Here is a 19,447-nt window from a genome sequence, read left to right as displayed (position 1 = left end):
ATTGAAACAAAGCTGCGTGTACTTGAGAGCCCTTGTCCTTGACTGAGAGCAGTTCAAGTGATTGCTCCCTTTCAGACTGACTAAAATTAATATTTCTTTTTGTCTAAAGAGCAAAAACGATCCAATAATCTACATGAACAAATGAATTAAAAAAAAAACCGAAGCAATAATATTCCTCCTCATATCAAGACCCATTAGATTTACCCTGCGACGCCCTGGGGGATCCCGACCTCCAGCTTTGCCACCACCATCTACTTTAACAGCAGGTTCGCACAAGTGTCCGTTATGACAAGATGATCTCTATTTTATGCTTTTGATGGATTCCGCGCTACATTTCCCCGCACCAAATCTCAAACAAAGTGTTAAATATTAAAACGCGTAATTAAATTCGCGTGACAGTCGCTCGCTCACGCGCTGTCAGTGAGGAGCACGGAGGCTGTTGCAGCACCGGGGCATGGGCAGGGTTGCCAGCACTTGAGTGTAATTCCGTGTGGGAGGAGGAGGATGGGTGTGTTTGAGTGTATCTAGCCTTTTTTCTCTTCAGACGCTCTGCTGTGCGCACAGACTGGAGACAAAGCGCAGAGAGGAGTCCACTTCTCCATGTGATCGGTCGGGGAGGGCGCAAATCAGATCCTGTCCCCGCATCTTTAAAAAAAGAAAAAAAGAAAAGATTTTATCTACTCTGCATGGACAGTTAACCAACTGCGCCTCCTTTTTTTCTGCCGGAGTCCACTCACTCAGTGCCCCCCTTCCTCCCTCCCTCCTCCTCAGCTTCAACATCTGTGAAGTGGCTGCCTCACCGGCTCGCACCGGAGGCCGTCTGGTCTCTGATCTGGTCTCTGGAGTCACTGGAGACTCCGCACGCTCCGTCAGAGCCAGGCTGTGCGGCTCTCGGATCAGACCCGAGCCACCCCGAGCTCTGGCGATGGAGATGATGGAGGGAGACGTCATGGACAAACTGGAGGACATGTCATCGGTGTACGACTTCGACCCGATCACCGGCAACATCCCGGCCACCAAAGTAGAAATCACCGTCTCCTGCAGGTGAGATGACAGCGTCCGCAGAACCGACGGGTAGAAAGTTAGATGTGAGGCTGGCTTGGTGGAAAAGTTGTGACAACGCCCCACTCTTTCTGTGGGATGTAGTTAGGATTGTTCAGTGAGAGGGTGAGCTGTTATATATAGAATCAACTTGTTCAGATACGCTGGGACGCATAATGAGCTGCAGGTTTTGGGTGGGGACACATGCACAGTCTGCATGCTCACTTATCAAAAAAGTTTTAAAGGGTTTTTTTTTTTGATTGATTGATTGATTTGTGTGCATTTCTCTGAGAAAAAAAAGTTAAGAACACCTCTCACTAAAGGCGAAAGGCCTGTATTATCACAAAGGAGGTTTAGAGGCGTGCAGAACTTAACATTAACTTAAGCATGCTGACGGTTTTCATGGAAAGGACAGGGAAGAAAAGGAAAGAGGGAAAAAAAGAAAAACGTATATTGTAATATAATGTAATGTAAGGAAACGAAAGGGGAGAGGAGAGGAGAGGATAGAGGAAAGGTAGGGAATGTAATGTAAGGAAAGGAAAAGGAAAAGAAAAGAGGAGAGGAGAGGAGAGGAGAGGAGAGGAGAGGTAAGGAAAGAGGAGAGGAAAGGAAAGGAAAGGAAAGGAAAGGAAAGGTAAGGATAGGAGGGCGTGTATACCGTGAGCCATCCTAGATCCTAGTACTGAAAAACAAGGAGAGGAGAGTCACAAAATATAAAATTACTTTGTGCACCTTGTTGAGGTTGGTTTGTCTTCCTTTTTTTGTGGATACATTATTCTCATTGGACACATTATTAGGTACCCCTTACTAGTACCAGGTTGGATCCCATTTTGCCTTCAGAACTGTCTTTATTCTTCGTGGTACAGATTCAGCAAGGTTGTGATTTTGGTCCATATTAACATGACAATGTGTCATATTGGAATGTGTTACATTTAACATGCTTGTTCCAACAATGCCAGGTTGTTAAATGTTGAAACTGCTGTATCTGTTTTTATTATAACTGTCTTGGAGAAAAAGTGTGTTAAAAGTGCCTTTAAGTTGGTGAACATGCCCTTTGCAAAATGGTTTTACTGCAATGGATGAGTCAGCTATTGCTTGAATGACAGGAAAACTAGATATAATATGTGAAAGTGACGATATAAACTTTGATAATAATTATGTGCACATCACAGAGTCATTTTTATGGGTTTTCAGGAACATATTAAAGGCTATTGGTGTGTGTGTGTGTGTGTGTGTGTGTGCGTGCGTGTGTGTTTTTGTGCATCTACAGTACATGTATATGAAGTGGTGCTTATGTATTAGATGCATCATTTGCTGTAACATCTCCCTTCATATTGAAGCCCATGATGTAACCACTGTAACCACTGTAACACTGGCTGGTTTGAGCAACAGCACCAACAAAAGCCTCTTTTATCATCCTCGTCTACATTCAGGATGTTAAAGATTCAAAGGTTTACAACACAATCACACAGTGCCCGCGTCCATGACCTCAATCTCAGTCACATCCTTCAGTATTTTCCAGTACAAAGGTATTTTCCTTTTCAGGAAGTACTTAAATCCTCTTGCCCCAAATGAATCTCCCCACAGCGCTTGTTCAGTGAGAATAAACAGTTGCTCTTCTTCCCATTAGGAGAGGGTTTAAAGTCAAGGCTTTCAACGCCTTTTGCCTCTCAGACATACACTCCAGTGCTGGCATGTGTTCGCATTCCCCACACACACACACACACGCACAGACACACATACACGTACGCACACACACGCACAGAGACACATCTCTCTGGTCTTTGATGCTGGGTTTTAGGTTGGTGAGCCATCGAAGCAGAGTGAGTTTGAGCTATAACAAGCTGTGTGTGCATTATTGATGGGCTTTCTGGCGTTCAGAGAAGCGCGCTGCCACATCTTTCAGCTCTGAAAAAAACCCCCCAAAAAACAAAACAACAACAGAAAAAAAGCCAGACCCTGGCAAGAAATTAGTGTTTTTCAATTTATTGAATGAAGCATTTGCTTGCTCGTGTTGTGTAGGATATGGTGGGCGATGGTGGAGAATCTGTTTAGTTTCAGGCAGAAAGGACAGCTAGAAAAGCCCCGAATGGTTTCAGATTTTGTGTTTTTTTATCTTGTAACGATGAGGCGATTGGGATTACATGCCTCGGTGATGTGCAATTAAGCGCCATTCAGGTAAATGATGAGTCTTATTCTGACAACCCCCTGCATTTATGCAAATTACTTCTCAGACAACGTGTACGTGTGTGTGTGTGTGTGTGTGTGTGTGTGTGTGCTAATGTGTGTTGGGAAAAGAGGGAGACAGACAGGGTAGTGGTGCAGATGCATCCTACCAGAAAGAGGAGGAATTTGGGGAGAAGAAATTAATCATTAATCAAAAGGGGGAGGCCTGATGCCTTTGCATGAATGTGAATGAGTGAAAAAAAAGCAAGAAAGGGAAAAAAGGCATAGAAAAGCATAAACTTTTTGTGAGTAATTGCTGTAATTTGTATGGAATATAAATGTAACATGCTCTGAACAAGCTTACTGATTAGTAGGGGGGGTTTCTGTGGTGGCGCTTGATGTGGTATTGTAAATGAACTTTAAAGACACCTCAAGTATACAAAAGGGTGCTCTCACATCCTTAAATCCAATTTTCCTCCATTATCTGCACTTCCTGTGGTGTTATCACAAATATTCGATAGTAGGCTACTGGATCAGGCACCCGTGTAGCAGGATAAATCAACAGATAAATCTTACTGTCACGTTCAAACACTTCTAATAACAGTTCAAGGCCTCACAAATCCTCCAAATCCTTTGTACAGATGTTGTGTGAGTCAGAGTCCTATTCAAGAGAAGAGGCTCCCTGTTGCGTCTTCTTCACTATTCTCCCTTTGTCATCATGTACATGGTTTCTCTAAAGCCTCCAAGCCATGATGATAGCTGTTGCCTCGGGGGTTAATACCCCCTATTACAGGCTACACCCCCTGCTTGTGACAGCGTAGCATTATCAGGACTAGTGACAAATGGAGAGGGGTGGGTGTGCGCTGGATCGGTAAAATAAGGGGGGGAAATGATGGTATTGTGTTTGTCTTTTATTCAGGGAGGGTAAAAGATAGACATTCTGTTCAGTAACCTGCATGACGTCATTATTTTTTTGTTTTACCGAGTGGCTTTAGTTGCCTAACCTCAACTACACTTTGAGCTGAGATAGGTCTGTCACCTTGTTCACATCTCTCACTATGTTTGATGTGTCATTTCCATTTCCATCCACACTCGTTTTGCTGGAAATCTTGGCCTTCAGGAGCTCTGTCAGAAATAGAAAACCAGTAAAACAGTTTGACATAAAAAAGAAAGGAGGGAAGGAAGGAAGAAAGAGGACTTTGTGGGGCCAAAATCCAACCTGTAGTTTTTCTTAAAGTGGTGTTTACACTCCGGAGGGGCTTGTCAGTCAATGGTCTGCTACCTGTGGAGAAGTGAAAGGAAAAGGGTACAATTGGCATGTGGACAAGGAAGCGGAGGTGTAAATCCTATAGCCACAAAGCCAAAGCCACAGTTTTCTTGTTCAGTCCTTTGTTACATCCCTCTGTTGCCTTTCACCAGCAGGTCGAAGTCTGTTCCTCCATTTCTGCTCCACTGTCTGGTCAATGCAAACATCGTAAAGAAGTACTTATGTGTCTAATGTGGCCGACAGCCATTTACCAGCCTCTCCAGTCCGCTGAGGAGAGACTGTCTGGTGTATTGCAGAGTAGGTCAGTCAATGGAAGAGCACCGGCTGCTGAGAGAGATATTGATAAGCAATGAGCTCACCTGGCATTACTGTGAGTTGCAGCCTGCACAGCCAATGCAAGAAATCCACATAACCAAGCAACCAGAGTTTCTGAAACCGGTAAATTACTCTCTTTTCAACACAAATGTCGACCCACAGCCCAGCAACCACTGGACCCAGAAGGTAGTTTAACAGCACTCACTGCTGTTGTAAAGGTATTTTCAGTATCCAACAAGATTCCTCTTCACATTGGATAAAAATATTCTATCCAATGCAAAATGTAGGTTGTTAAATATATGAGATATGTCTTTGATCTGGAGTTCTGCACAGGCCTAAACTGAGACTCTAACCCGGCCCATAGATATGCCTTTCAGGCCCAACTCAGTCTCTGTAAACAGATATCTGTGGGCAGCAGGACATGATGTTGGTAAAAGAAGTGTTCAGGTTTCTATTTGTAATCCAACTAACCAATCTGGTTTGGGTGGACTTTGGTTAAATGCAGGTAAATAGTCCATGTGGAAATGAGGTGAAACAGATTGGCTGAAATTAAAGTTTATAGAGATTAGCTGAAATTTACGGCGTATTAGGGCCAAGTATGAAAAAAAAAAAGGACCCGGGGGATGGGGGTAATATTTCGAGAAAAAAGTCGCAAATTTACTCGATTATAGTGGCAAATCTGAGAGAAAACAGTTGTAAAAGTGGCAAATTTTCGAGAAAAAAAGTTGCAGATTTATGAGAAAAAAATGTGGCAAATCTACGAGAAAAAAGTAGCAGATTTATGAGAAAAATAAGTCGGAAAAATAGTGTTTTGTAATTGTCAAGGAATCATTTTTTTTTCATACTTGGCCCTAATACGCTGTCATGGAAATTTTATCTGGACCTAAAACAACTAAAAAAATTATTGATGAAGTTGCCACTCAACAATGACTCACATAGAGAGAGTCTTGGCCTGGATGTTCATTATCTGCTGGAGACACCGGATCCTCGGAACCTACTGGAGATATAGGTAATTGCCCCCAGAGGCTGAATCGTAGTCAGACTGATAGCTGACAGGTTTTGAGGTTGTACCGGATCTGGTGCTGTCGAATTTAAAACCCCAGTGCACGACTGAACCTGACCGGAGACCAGGTTAGACATACCTGCCAGTTTATAAAAATATATTTCTGAGTGCATCTTAGCCCTTATAATTATGTACAAGGGGCTGATGTGAAACAGATACTGCTCAGGCAGGGAGGGGTACGATTGTTACAAGCACTGGATCAGAGTTCACATTGACTGAACACAGAGCAGAGATAACCAATTAAACCATTAATGGATTGTCCTTTTCTTGAGTGACACCTCATCTACGATCTTCAATACGGTGAAGACGGATCTTGAAGCTGCTGAATTTAACTCTAATTGGTGGCTTGTGGTAGTGATATAATGTTTCTATTCCTGTAGTTAGTGCATGACTCCCTAACTGCAGAGATTTCTCATCTTGTTTCCTGTGTGCAGGGCATTGCATGCGTTGCTATGATTAAATTCCTCTGCTAAATGTCTGGATGGTCTGCATTTGCATAGGGCTTTGTGCTAAAGAGGACCCTGGTTTCAGCATATGATAGGTTCCTTTATGGATCTGGGACAGATATGAAAGCATCTCACGGTGTGGGAAAGCCCCCAGGAGATCTGACGCCACGGCTCATCATCTCTCTGATTTCCCATGCTCTCTCACATCACATCTCTCTAGTTTTGAGCATGTTTGGTGTGAATACTTACTGCGATGTAAGCATCATCAAAGCTAATTATAATATGAAGAATGTGGTGTAAAAACACGAGCTCTGCAACGGAATCGTCTTGCAAATGACCTACCAGCACCAGAAGCAACATAAACCTCCCTGTGCCCATTTCTCTTTAATTTTGTGGCGCAACAGACTGGGCACACTGCCGATGCCGTACAGCCTAACTGACTTAAGCTGTTTAGAGAAAATTAGGTGTGGGGAGAGAGATAGAGGAAGGGAGAGAGGAAAAACAGTGTGGATGTAAGGGAGCAGATAAACAAAGACAGACTGAGATGAGAAACATACGGAGGTGGGCATGTTCATCACTGCACAGTAACTGGAGGACAGTGAAGTTAATTCATTAAGAAATGCAAATGAGAGCCCAACATGTTTACAGAGAAACCTACACACAGAATGATAGTAATGTTACATTTCTGCTGCTGGCAGGTCATTTAGTTTTATTATCACCTACTGCACAGGGGCTGCAAGTGAGTCGTGATGCAACATTTATGTGAAATGTGAGCTGAGGCAGCAAATGAGAAGAATGAAGGTATTTCAAAATAAAAATAAAAATGTTGGAGGAAAAGCACAACTTAAATGAGCTTCCAACTACACACACTGGGGCTCGTTGATAAAATACAAATTATAATTTTTTACCCTTTCGATAACAGCCTGCAAGCTTAAGTGTGAATGTATTATGCATATGGGGCACAAGAGAGTACTTACTGGTTTGCTCGTAGGACAAGTGACATCATTGACATTTGAATAATAAGACAACATTTAATGCTGTGTAGCTTCTTCTTTCTTTTTTAGAAAAAATATTTGTGATCAATTCCTTTTCAAAAATTGCTTTATTTATTTCTTTTTTCCCAGTTGATAATGTCATAAAACATGATGACAGACAAATTATTGTTTCACTATTAAAACAGAAAAGGCTTTTAAATGCAAACATGTCTTGAAACTGGAACTTATAGGAAAGATTCCCACATTGGAGATGTGCCAGTCTTAACCAGCACTTTTCGTAATGTAACCTGCAGCCCCATAGAATGATGTAGTAAGCTAATCATATGCTAGTCCTCAGTGGTAATGCTGCTTAATACTGTGGGAAGTTAGCTAACTAGCTGTAGGAAAAACATGCTCTTCCTAACCCTTTACTTTTAATATATATATATATATATATTTAGAAGACAAAAAAAGAAATACAAAAACTTTTTCGATAGAAATGCATTGGCATGTTAAAAACTGCCAATTATGGTTGCTAAGATATGACAGGGTTCCAAAAACTCTGAAAAGAATGCGAAAGCTAGACATACATTTTATATAAAGCTCTGAAGAATAATTTCCAAAGCATTAATATTCCATTAGTACTTTGGAAACGATGCTCGTTAAGCCATTGTGAGTACGGGCAAGTACATGAGAGCAAGAACGAAGGCAGAAGAAGAAGAAAGAAAAACAACAGCGAGAGAGAGAGTTTTAAAATTCAATGACTTAATTAAGTGAGAAAAAAAGCAAAAAGCTTATTTTCTTCTCTGTAGATAAATTATCTGAAAAGTATGATATAAAAACAACCCTGTAACACCCAAAGAGAGACAGAGGTGAGTTGCTGCTTTGTGCCACCCCAGGGGGCGTAACACTTGGACCTCCACCTACTGACTCTTCACACTCCCCTCTCACACACACACACACATTCAGTATTATTATTCTTCACTGTACACACAGATTCTGTTCCTTTCACTTCTCAAGATTCACCCTGTACGAGCTGCAGTGTTATTTAGCTGGAGCAGCACTGAGGATCATGGCACGCCAACACCTGCACCCTGATGAGTGTGCCTCTCTGCTTCTCTCTGACTCCAACCAGCTCCTACACACACCTGGCCTCTTGGGGGCCATTACATCAAATCTGGTGACAGCAGCTCACAACCTTTCTACTCCACCTCCTCTGCTATGCTGGTAGCTGTTCTGCAGAGAGCAAGCAGACAGCTGTTTGGTCACCTGTGTGTGCGCTTGTCAACGCTGTTTTCTAACAGCAACACGGTTCATTTTTGAACAATTTTAAAGACTTTATAAAACATGCTCCTCTCGAGGAGCAGGTACCCTTTTGAGCTGGTGAATGGGTGTGTGGTTGTGTGTTTCGCTGCAAAAGCAACAGACATCCACAAATTTAAGGACTTTTTTTGTTGATTGAGGTTGAGCCTAACCCTAACTCTAACCCTACAATGCACGTTACTAGTGGGACAGTGTTTATAAGCACAGGGCTTCTGCATGTCACCAGTGCCCCATATGAGGTACTGCCTTAAAGACTTTGAATTGTCTCTAAAGTGCAGGGTTTTTTTTAATGTTTCCACAGAGTTTTATTAATGAAACCTGGGGGTTTGTCTTCAGTCTCTATTACCCCTTTTAGACCAAGGCAGTTCTTGGCCAGTTCAGAGCCGATGCCTAATCTTGAACCAGTTCTTCACTTTTTGATGGCCAGAGCAGCTTCAACTCTTTGCTGATCTTGAACCATGAACCACTTATGCCAGGAGCTGGGGGCGGGGTTATCATGACCAACAAGACCAACTAAAATGTGTATCACTCATTTTATTTTATTTGCAATGTGATTGGTACGGGCTAGCGTTAACGGGCTAGCGTTAGCTAACAACATAGACTAACACCAAATAATTACGTTTAGTGTTAATAAGAATGTAATCGCAGTCCTTAAAGATCAAGACGAGCAGCACAAATATGTTGTACACCAACATTTGTAAAGAGATGATGTAGCCTGCCATTGTTGTTATTATATGTAATGACGTGGCTCTCTAGCCTGTGGAAAAGCAAACAGGTTCCGAGGCAATTTGCAAGTTGAACCAACTGCAAACCAGCACCAGCACAGCAAAATAGCTAGTTTCGCGTTGGTTGAAAAAGAGGTAGGCCTATATGAGCAAAGCATTGACTGAACCGTGAATCTACCATTCACACAGAGGCGTGTCCAGGGAGCAGCGTGGCCACATCTAAAATCTGATTGGCAACCGCAGGTGCAGGTGCCACAACATTACCCTTAGCTGTGATTGGCTATCAGCCTGGTCAAAGGCGGGACCCTATGCTTATTTGTTAGTATTTTGTTGGTACTTTTGCAAATCATTTGATGTCAAAATCATGTCAGAGAAGAGAAAACAAAATTTTGAACTGAGCCATGTTGGTTTTAAAAAAGCTGACTCTTCAGAATGAAACAGATCACTTGACGCACAATATTTCCTCTGTATGCAGCCTAATTTTGGAGGCACAATAGTTTCCAGGTGAAACTTGCCTTTGTAAGCTTCGGTTCTGCCTTGCGTGCGTCAATCTACATACTGTGTATTCTGTTTGTGGCTGTGTGTACTGGACTGTGACGGTTTGTTTGTTGTTTCCACCTCCAGGATTGCATTGATCCACAGACAGCAGGTTGTATGTTGGCGTGTCTGTGTAGAACTGTTTGGATAAAGACATTTGAAAGCTTTTACAGCATGAAGCCCCTCTCTTCTCCTGACCTGGCAGAACCAATCAATTATTTTCTACCCTCTTGCTTACTTACTTACACCTTGGGTGAGTGCATTCTAGACAGCAAACATAATTTCTGCGTCCCATTTACTATCTTTCACAGTTCACTGCTGTTTTTTGCCTCTTTAAATGCCTTTCTTTCTGCACCCTCTGTACACTGATGGACGGACTGTGACTAATGCTTTCACTAAATCAATAAGGTCTGTGGGCATGTTGAAAAGATTAGAAATTCAACATCACATATTCACACCATAAAAGCAATATTTCCCTTTATGTGCTTGTTTTTTCAAGAATAAAAAAAAACACTTCTTTGCAATTAATTTTAATGATTTTCCTCTCATCACCATGATATTATAAAGATGCTGATTTTTATCCGTCACTCTTTACGCGACACCCATAATTCCCTACGGCCTTGACAGCACTACTGTTCAGTTGTCAGCGTCTTAACACAGCCGTGGCTATAATCAGCTCTGTCAGCTCTGCAGCTGAGAATTAACTGTCTCATTCCTGTACCCATCAAATTCTTCCATCCCGCACCCTCGTATCAAGCTCGTATCTTCTGCCTCTTACGCCTGAGCGACGGACTCTCCCTGAATACAAACGAGGCCTGGTGAGGCTGTGGTCAACAGCAGTCACACTGAAGTGATGTTCAGTCCAAAATGAAGAGGAGGCAACGCTCTCTGCGCGTGTTAATGATGGTTCACTGTCATGCTGGCTTAAGTGGCTGAGTGGCTGAAACAGGGCTTTGATCTCTGCTCTCTAACTGACAGGATCGCTGGCTGACTGGCAAGAGCAGAGGAGTCATGGGAAGACAAAGTCAAATTTATCGGTGAAGGACTTGAGGAAATAGAGGACCACCTACACACACTCTCTCTCTCTCTCTCTCTCTCTCTCTCTCTCTCTCTCTGTCCCAAATAGCTAAAAGTCTGTGACCAGTAAACATGTTAGAAGGTTCAAATGAATTTCAGTTTTGGGGATGGAGTCTGTGGCCTTCATTCGGTACAAAGAGCCATGAAATGTAACCTTTAATTTAAAAAAAACAAACAAAAAAAACAGTCACTCAAGGACACTTTTATCTGAGGAGCATAAATACAACTACAACATTTTGTTTTTTCACAACAATATATTTCTTTGCAAAAAAAACAAACATGCATCCACCCTTAAATTAATCCCCGCTCTAGAATACATCCTAGCAAACATTTTTGGTGTAATTGAATCTCCAAACAAAAGCAATCTTTTCACTATGATCCACAGTTTATTAGATTTTCGCTGCAATTTTTCATTTTGACATACTAAAACCTTCAAAGTACTTTTCCTGTTTTTGAAAGTAAATCAGATGTTTTCCATTACATTTTTTATCATTTTATTGCGGCATTAAAATGTTGTGCTCGCCTTTTTCATGTTATCAGTTCAGTCGCGGCCGACTTCACTGTGAAGAGTGTTTAAGGCTATGTTGTCCCTAAAGTATGGACTGATGTTTACATGATGGGAAGTGTGTTAAAAGACAGCAGCAATGTGTTGGAATAACACAAACTGTATTCCATATGACACACAGATTCAATCCAGGCATTTGCACATTTACATACATATTGTTTCTGCTGCCAAACTTTTTCTCAGTCCTCCCTCAGGTCAGGGATTGATGAGTGTTTATACATGTTTGATCTGCATGTGGGGAATCATGGGTTGCCGGAGTCATCTGTCTAATTGGAGGAGCCATTATTAACATCTGACCAGGGTCTGTGACTCTCTTGTCTCGACTCCCTGATTAGCATTTCATCAAAGTTTATCTGGACTGAAGGTAGTGCCATCCCGTGAGTCTTGTTATTTCATTGAGTAATTGGATTCATTTGGCTTTTCAGTTGGAGTTATACCCAACAAAGCCAAGAGGCCACATCTCTTCAGGCACACAGCAAAGAAATGCAGTCTGTGCAGGAAAACAGATGCAGTGTTGGTGTACAGTAAGATGACCTGCTTAATGCTCTGAGACATTTACTACAGAAGCCCTGAAAGGCAAGTGAGAAAAAAAAATCTGGTAATCCATTTTCTAAGTCTGATTGTTTTTCTCTCTGTGGTTATGACTTAACAACAGGTGGAAAAAACAATTTTGAGAGGATAATCTGTCTATGTTCCTTTTTTTTCATCTATGAAACAGATGGAGGAAAAAGTTTAGGTGGGTGTTTTTTTTTTTATTTCTTATCAGGATCCTTTATCAAAGTGTTTATTACTGCTTTAATACTCATTTAAGCTATCAGAGGCTGAGGTGCACCACTACCCCATGTTTTAATAGGACTAAAAGCATCCACGTTATCCTCCAGCTGAGAGGAAAATTAATGCCAATTAATTTCTCCATGCACTTGAAACACAAGGTACACATTGTGTTGTAATATTGTACATATTTTGTGTTGTATTCAGAGAGCATGGAGATACTAAAATTCACCTAGCAAAAATCATGAATGCTTTTAGTCCTATTTAGAACAAGGGGTATGGTGTACTTCAGTCTCTTGTGGCCAAAATGTGTATTACAACAACAAATACTTAAATCAAATCCAGGAGAGTTTCTCAATGTTCTGCAGGTGCTGTTAGTATAGTCACACACACACACACACACACACACACACACACACACACACACACACGTACACACACACACACACACACACACACACACACACATACACACAGACACACACACACACACACAATAATGCAAGGACAGAAAATAAGTCAACAATGTGAAAAATGTATGCACACATCATTGAATTCTCTCAGTCACAGATTTGCCGCATTCTGTGCTGCAATAAATCACTGTGAGTACTTTGAATATGTGTGAAATTGCAAATAGAAAAACTTTTCAGAGGTATCATACTTTTTCACATCATTATGGAAGTTTCCAAAGTCATCTCAAAGATACACCTGACAAAGATTTAATTTTGCCTGAAACCTAAAGGAAAAAAACATAAAAACTACATTTCTGGGCATCAAAACCTTCTGATAAACAAGACAGGTGCATGAATAGTCATTTAGCTACGTGAATTGCACCCAATGTGCAGAGGTAGAAGCATCTGTCCTCGGCATATGTGATTGAGTAATGGGAGCTTAATGGCTCTCAGTCGGAGCTATTGAGGAAGGTGAGTCACAGCTGTGGACAGCTACCGTCAGCTGGCAATTAGAAACAGTGGGCTTTTTCCCATCTTCACTAGGACCACATACACTGCAAGAGATGCATCCTAATGGAATATAATAAACTAAATTGTTGTGAATGGCATGCCGGCGAACTCAGGTCACTGGATGCTGCCAGTTGTTGATGGAGCAACAGCAAGAATGTTTATTGGTGCCAAGACTTTTCGAGAGTTGTATCAGTCGCACCAGGTGTAGTGAATTCGTAGTTCTGACATATTCCAACAATAATAAAATCTTATTTGAACAAATTTTTCTGACATGGTGACAGTAATTTGTCTCTGTGGTGCTTAAAATTAGAAACAGTACCTGGTATGCTTCAGCTAATGAGCTCAGTTTGCTCCAGGTATGTGGCCTCAGGTTTGGATCTGCCAGTGTTTGTCCTTACCTGCATCCGATGAAGCCAATAAGCAATAACACTGAGCCTTAAAATAACAGGTGTATCATTTGTCCAGTTAAACTACATACAATAAGATGACATTGATAGGATTTTTGGTCAAAGACACAAAGCATTATTATCAAACTGAAAGCACAATGCTGCATCATGAGGCATTCTTGCAGCAGCTATGGCTTTATTTGTCAAAACAGAGCATGGGTGCAGTTAATTTGAAATGACAGCTTATTTGCAAATCCTTCACATTCTGTACCTGTGGATCCTGATTTCTTGACACTCTAGAAAAAAAGTAAAAAATACATTCAGCAATATAATTAATCTAACTTTGTTTCTTTTTTTTTATACGCAAATATGAGAAATGAATTCTCTAATGCTGTCATCGTTTATAATGCCAGTTTTAAAAAATGTGGGCCAGTCAGCATCTTGTAGTGAGTGACGCAGGACTGAGTTCACTCCTAGGAGTGCATGTGAGATTGTTTGCCTATTCTCAGCCCGCGGTGCTATTTCAGCCCTGGCCCTGTGCCTCCCAGTGCAGGACAGGATGATTGGGCAAGATCATCCTGTGTGGTACAGCCAGGCTGGAGATGTGTGAAAAGTGTGTGGGTGAGATAACTGGATTTGATTATGGAGCTACCAACGCCCTGAGGGAAAATAGATAACGGGATGTGTGTGTGTGTTTGTGTAAGTGTCAGTGCATAACTTGTTCTCCTGGCTGCATTCATAAGGGGGTGATTGCATTTGTGATGGTTTAGGACAGTTATTGTTGAGGATTTCAATTCAAACAAATGACTGGAAATAAAGCTGTGTGTACACTTTTCTGACAGCTCTCAGAACACCATAGTCATCTCATCAAGGTGTTACTGTAATGCTAGCATTTTCTAATCCCAGTGGTATTGATAGAAAACCTTAAAAAAATTGGTTTTGTTTTTTCTCATTTTAAACTTTTGAACAATCTAATTTTATAACCTCTGCATTTTATTTGGGGATTGCTGCAGGTTTTTTTGCACCACTAGTGGCTCTAGGAATGGCAATGTCGGTTTTTCAGCCATTTGGTCCACCGCTGTGGTCCAGAATGAAATATGTCAACGACAATTAAATAGATTTAAATTCAGTAAACATCAAAATCTCAAGTAGTCCAATACTTTAGTAGCCACGCCCTAAAACCCGCCCCTGTTTTCTTTGCCTATTTTACTCTAAATTGGACCATACTTTAAAAAATGAGTATTATGTTGTATTAAAAAAGACGACCACACACAGTAGGAAAATGTATACTGAGTTAACAAATCATGTGAGAATTAGGGTAAGTGAGTAATATTCTCATAGACTTCTATACAATCTGACTTATTTTTGCAGAAGTCACCCCCTGCTGGCCATAAGAAAGAATGCAGGTTTTGGGCACTTCTGCATTGGCTTCACTTCTCAGGCTCTAAAGTTGGTGTTTATTAATGACCAAATATCTACAGAACTTTCCCATCAGCCTCAACTTTACAGTGTGTTCAGTACAAACTGGAAAAATAGAATGCTAACATACAAAATTAAAATTGTGAACATGGCTAATGGCAACATTAGTGCAAAAATACTGGCATGTTGGCGTCGCCATTGTGACCATATTAGCATGCTGACAATAGCATGTAGCTAAAATCACAACTAAGTCTAAGCACAGCTACACAGAGCTGCTAGCATGGCTGTTGACTGTCTCAACTTTAATTCAGACTGCTGCATGTTGTGAGCGCCAGTGAATGATATGAGCCACAAATTTGTAAGAGCTAGCATGTCATTAGCTAAAGGAGAATGTCTTGACAGGCAAATGACGTCCGACCAGATCCTCTCTGTACAGTGATCCACTTCACCGAAACAATTGCGCATTTTACACTGACCTACTTTAAAGCTGTTTCCAAACTTTTTCTCTTAGGGAATTATCTGTACAGTATGGGCTCATTTCATTTTCATTTTGCTTTTCATCTTGAGAACCCTGCTGCATTCACTTCCAGCATAAATTCAAGGCAAAGAGCTGGAAATCTCTTGACACAAGAGGAGGGGCTCACAGTTTGATACTGTTTCACCTACAACATACAGCAACCGTCACTTTTACCTGACAACTTTGAAAACAAAAAGCTGCACAGCAAATTCTGCAGCTCAGAGAAAATCCGAAGATGCACACCATAAATGATCAATGAGCTGCAGTTTGTCAGGGCCCAGACCATGCAGTATGCAAGGCTGCCCATTGCCTGACCTCTGTTGACTTGGGCAACGGCACAATTTACGCAGTTGGGACTTTTGTGATGATCCTGAGCTTCCCTGCAGAGCTTGCTGTGTCTGTCTGGCAGGCTGAGCGGGAATCTCCCCAGAGGAAGTCCTGGCCTGAATAATTCAACAGCTGGTGGGAAAAACGATCCTGCTTGGTTCTGCCATCGATCCGACACTAAAGCAATGCCAGCACTATAGTTTGGACTGAGATGATTGAGGCAATGAAGAGTATTTATGAATTCCTGCTGCTCGTTTTGTTACAGAAAAATGGATTAGAGAACACAATTTTAGAGGTGCTCTTCCCAATTATCACAACCTTTACAAAATGTGGATATTTATGCCACCATATGAGGATCATAATTATATATTGCTACCGGCAAAATAATAAGGCAGTAATATGACAGAAGAAATGACAGGGCAGTGATAAGATGAGAGACAGTGATGAAGGGCCAGAGAAGGCTTTAATAACACTGTGCTGCATAATGCTTTACCCAACGCTCCTCTCCCACTCTTATAAACAGATTACCCTCCTTCGTCCACCTCCACACTTTCCTCTATTGCTTTCTTTATGTTACCTCTTTTCCTCTTACCTCATCTGTCTGCTGCTTTCTTTCTCTCTCTTTAAGCTGAACTTTCTTTTTTACCTTGTACCTCCCTCCTCCCTCCTCATTAACTCCTCCCTTCCTCTGTCATCCACTGCTACCATCCATCCGCCTCTTATTTTGTCTCACTGGCAGTGCTTTTCCATTCCAAGAGTGTGAGGATAGCCTTCTTCTTACAATCCTTCCCTGCTTAAATACCCTTGAGAAAAACACGTGTCCATTTTCTGCTTCCCCTTAGTAACAACTTAGGATAGTGGATAAAAAAGCTTTACTTTTTCCCCTTTTTTTAGATTCAATGTCATTTTTTTATTTTTATTTTTTTTGTTATTTTAATTTAAATTAATTTGAATTTGGTTTGTGAGCCTGGGATTTGGTAAACATAAAAAAAACACTTGAGCTTCAACGTGTATGGATATCTCCTGCAGAGACATTTAGGATTATGTTAAAACCCACAATAGTAACAGTTGTATTCATTTCCCCATTGCTGGACAGTACTCTGGGAAAACAAGTCATATAAGTTATATAATGGTAAACATTTTTGATGAAGTATTTTGGTGAATAATCATTGTCAATGTTAACCTAGGTGACAAATACATTCACATTTCCAATGAATTCTTCACAATAAAAGTGAAGTGAGAATAATGGCATTAAATCAGCAGTAAACACTGAGACTAATATATATTAGATAAAACTGCAAACAGTAATTCTGGATTATATGCATTCATCGTTTCCTGCCAATCCCTTGTGTGTGTGGTTGGCAATTTGATTCTGTGGGATTGGCGGACTCCATCAACAATGAATTCTACTATATTAAAAAAAATCAATAAATTGATCAGTCAATTTCATAAAACATTCAACCTGCAGTAATTGTTTCTTGCCATATACTTTTAAAAAGCAGTCATGTTCTTCAAATTTGACATCAGTTAATTGTGTAATTACTTAGAAGTAATATTGTGACCACTAGTGGAGCTATGAAGAGGGCCAACAGTTGTGTTTTTGGCCACTTATTAACACAGAATCAACTTACAGAATCATCAGCTGTTAAGTTAATGTAAAATGTGTGTTATCAACAGTTGCTTACAGTATTTTCAGTAGTATCCAGTAGCTATAGCAAACTTATTTACATTTGTTTCTGCCACTTGGTGAATGGAAGTCAAATATTCACTCTTTAGGCTCCGTTTTTGGTCTCCACCAACTCCTGGGGGAAATATCTGTCCGCGTTCACCTACGTTGTCTGTATGATGTTATGATTAATTTATTTTAATTATTATTAAGTGTTATTTGCTTTGTACAATCTTCCGAAAAAGTACTTTTTTCAAAATCAGTTTAGCTCTTTTTCAGTAATGCCTTTCAATATATATTCAGTTCTGCAGGTGATAAATATCCAGTTTTGTTTCCTACACACACACACACACACACACACACACACACACCTCCCTTGTGCTGCAATGCGTGCAACCAAGAGGTCAAGCACAGAGCCTGTGTTGTATGAATACAGTGTATATTCATTCTATACACCCACAAGCCGTCCTCTTTGCACTGGGAAAATACACCCTCGATGGCAACCTTTCACCCTCGATGCACACATGCATATCACAGTCTTTTCTTAGCTTCTTAGCTGTACATTTCCAGGGAACACTGTGTTGGAGACATTATTTAAATGGATGCAATACGATGATATGTTGGCTGCAGGCACGCTGGCTTCCATAGAATTTGTGTTGAGACTCTTCTTCATCCATGGCAGTTTAACTAACAATACATAACATATGCAGCACAGTGCAAATGAATGCATTTGGGCTATATTTTACAAGTGAGCAGTGTTAGTGAGGGGTCCTTTTTTTTTTTTTTTTTTACTTATTAGCCTATGGCAGCCTATTTATGCTGACGTTCAGCTCAGTTGTCATGTCTTGAAATGCCTTTTCAAAAGGAACCACTCATCCCTGGATATTTATCACCCTTTTTTTCAGCCCGCACTCAGAGCAGATAACGTAGGAGAGCTGAGGAACCTCCCGCAGGTTAGAGGAGAGGGGCTGCCTAATTACTGTGGTTTGTGTTAGATCTCTGTAAATAAAGTCAGCTATGTCTGTCTATCTGTCTAACAGGGGCTTGTTTCTTCTCCCTGTGCAAGAGGAACTCCGTTATACTCAATCTATTTCTGATCTAATCTCTGAGGACTTCATTTTTCTACCTCAATCTCTCTTTCTTTCCAACTCCCTATCACACACATCCTCTGACACACATTTTCCCCTCTCCTTTTCTTGTTCTTACATTTGATTTTCCTTACATTCCTGCTCTCTTGATTTCACAATTTCCCTTGTGCACGGAGACATACATACCCAAATCCTGCCCCCGCTGCCTCTGTGCATCTCAGATCTTTTCATAACCTCATTTACATAAGGGAAGTTGTGTTTCAGGAAGTTAGTTTGAAACCCCTTTAGTATTGCCATTCCCTTTGAAATGGATTATGTAACACCGAATGCAAATCTGGTGACACATTTTAAATATTTCATGTCATAGGGATAGCTGTTTTGATGCCTTGGTGAAAAGTTTGCTCTTGCACTTAAAGGCATATTTAATGCTAAGTTGCATCTAATTGAAAAAAGCTCTTTTTTTCATCATCTTGGTGAAATGTTGGTATGAACTCTTGTAACATTTTTGGAGCTGCTATGTGCCTTTTTTTCAGTTCACTGCTTTGTGGGAAAATATCAGGAGATTCCACTATTAGTAAAAGAGGACTGTATTTTACAGTAATTAACAGTCTGCAACCCTGAAGACATAAACTCTTTAAAACCATTTTCAAAGTCTGATGTGGCCGTGGATTTTTACAGATGAGCAGCTCATCTGATGAAATTTTGGGTGAGGTTTACTTCAAAATTTAGGGCAGGACCGTTGTTGACTTGGGGCTGGTGTGTAGGAAGGCATATGCTGTGTGGGAAGCCCTTGACACAGGGTAATAAAAGAA

At 40.8% G+C, this 19,447-nt stretch overlaps 1 protein-coding gene across 1 annotated transcript in view; it reads left to right on the top strand.

The window, feature by feature from the left end:
* Positions 1 to 507: 507 nt before the first annotated feature.
* Positions 508 to 19,447, top strand: part of cpne5b (copine Vb) — a 134,555-nt gene continuing 115,615 nt past the window's right edge. The window contains exon 1 of the mRNA XM_059328535.1: positions 508 to 1,044. Coding sequence (XP_059184518.1) covers positions 926 to 1,044 — 119 coding nt within the window. The 5' untranslated portion in view covers positions 508 to 925. The remainder of the gene's footprint in view (positions 1,045 to 19,447) is intronic.

This window comes from Centropristis striata, chromosome 3 (assembly GCF_030273125.1).
Source record: "Centropristis striata isolate RG_2023a ecotype Rhode Island chromosome 3, C.striata_1.0, whole genome shotgun sequence".
Classification (NCBI taxonomy): Eukaryota; Metazoa; Chordata; class Actinopteri; order Perciformes; family Serranidae; genus Centropristis; species Centropristis striata.
The sequence above is the reverse complement of the archived record's forward strand: the minus strand, read 5'-3'. Positions and strand labels throughout refer to the sequence as shown.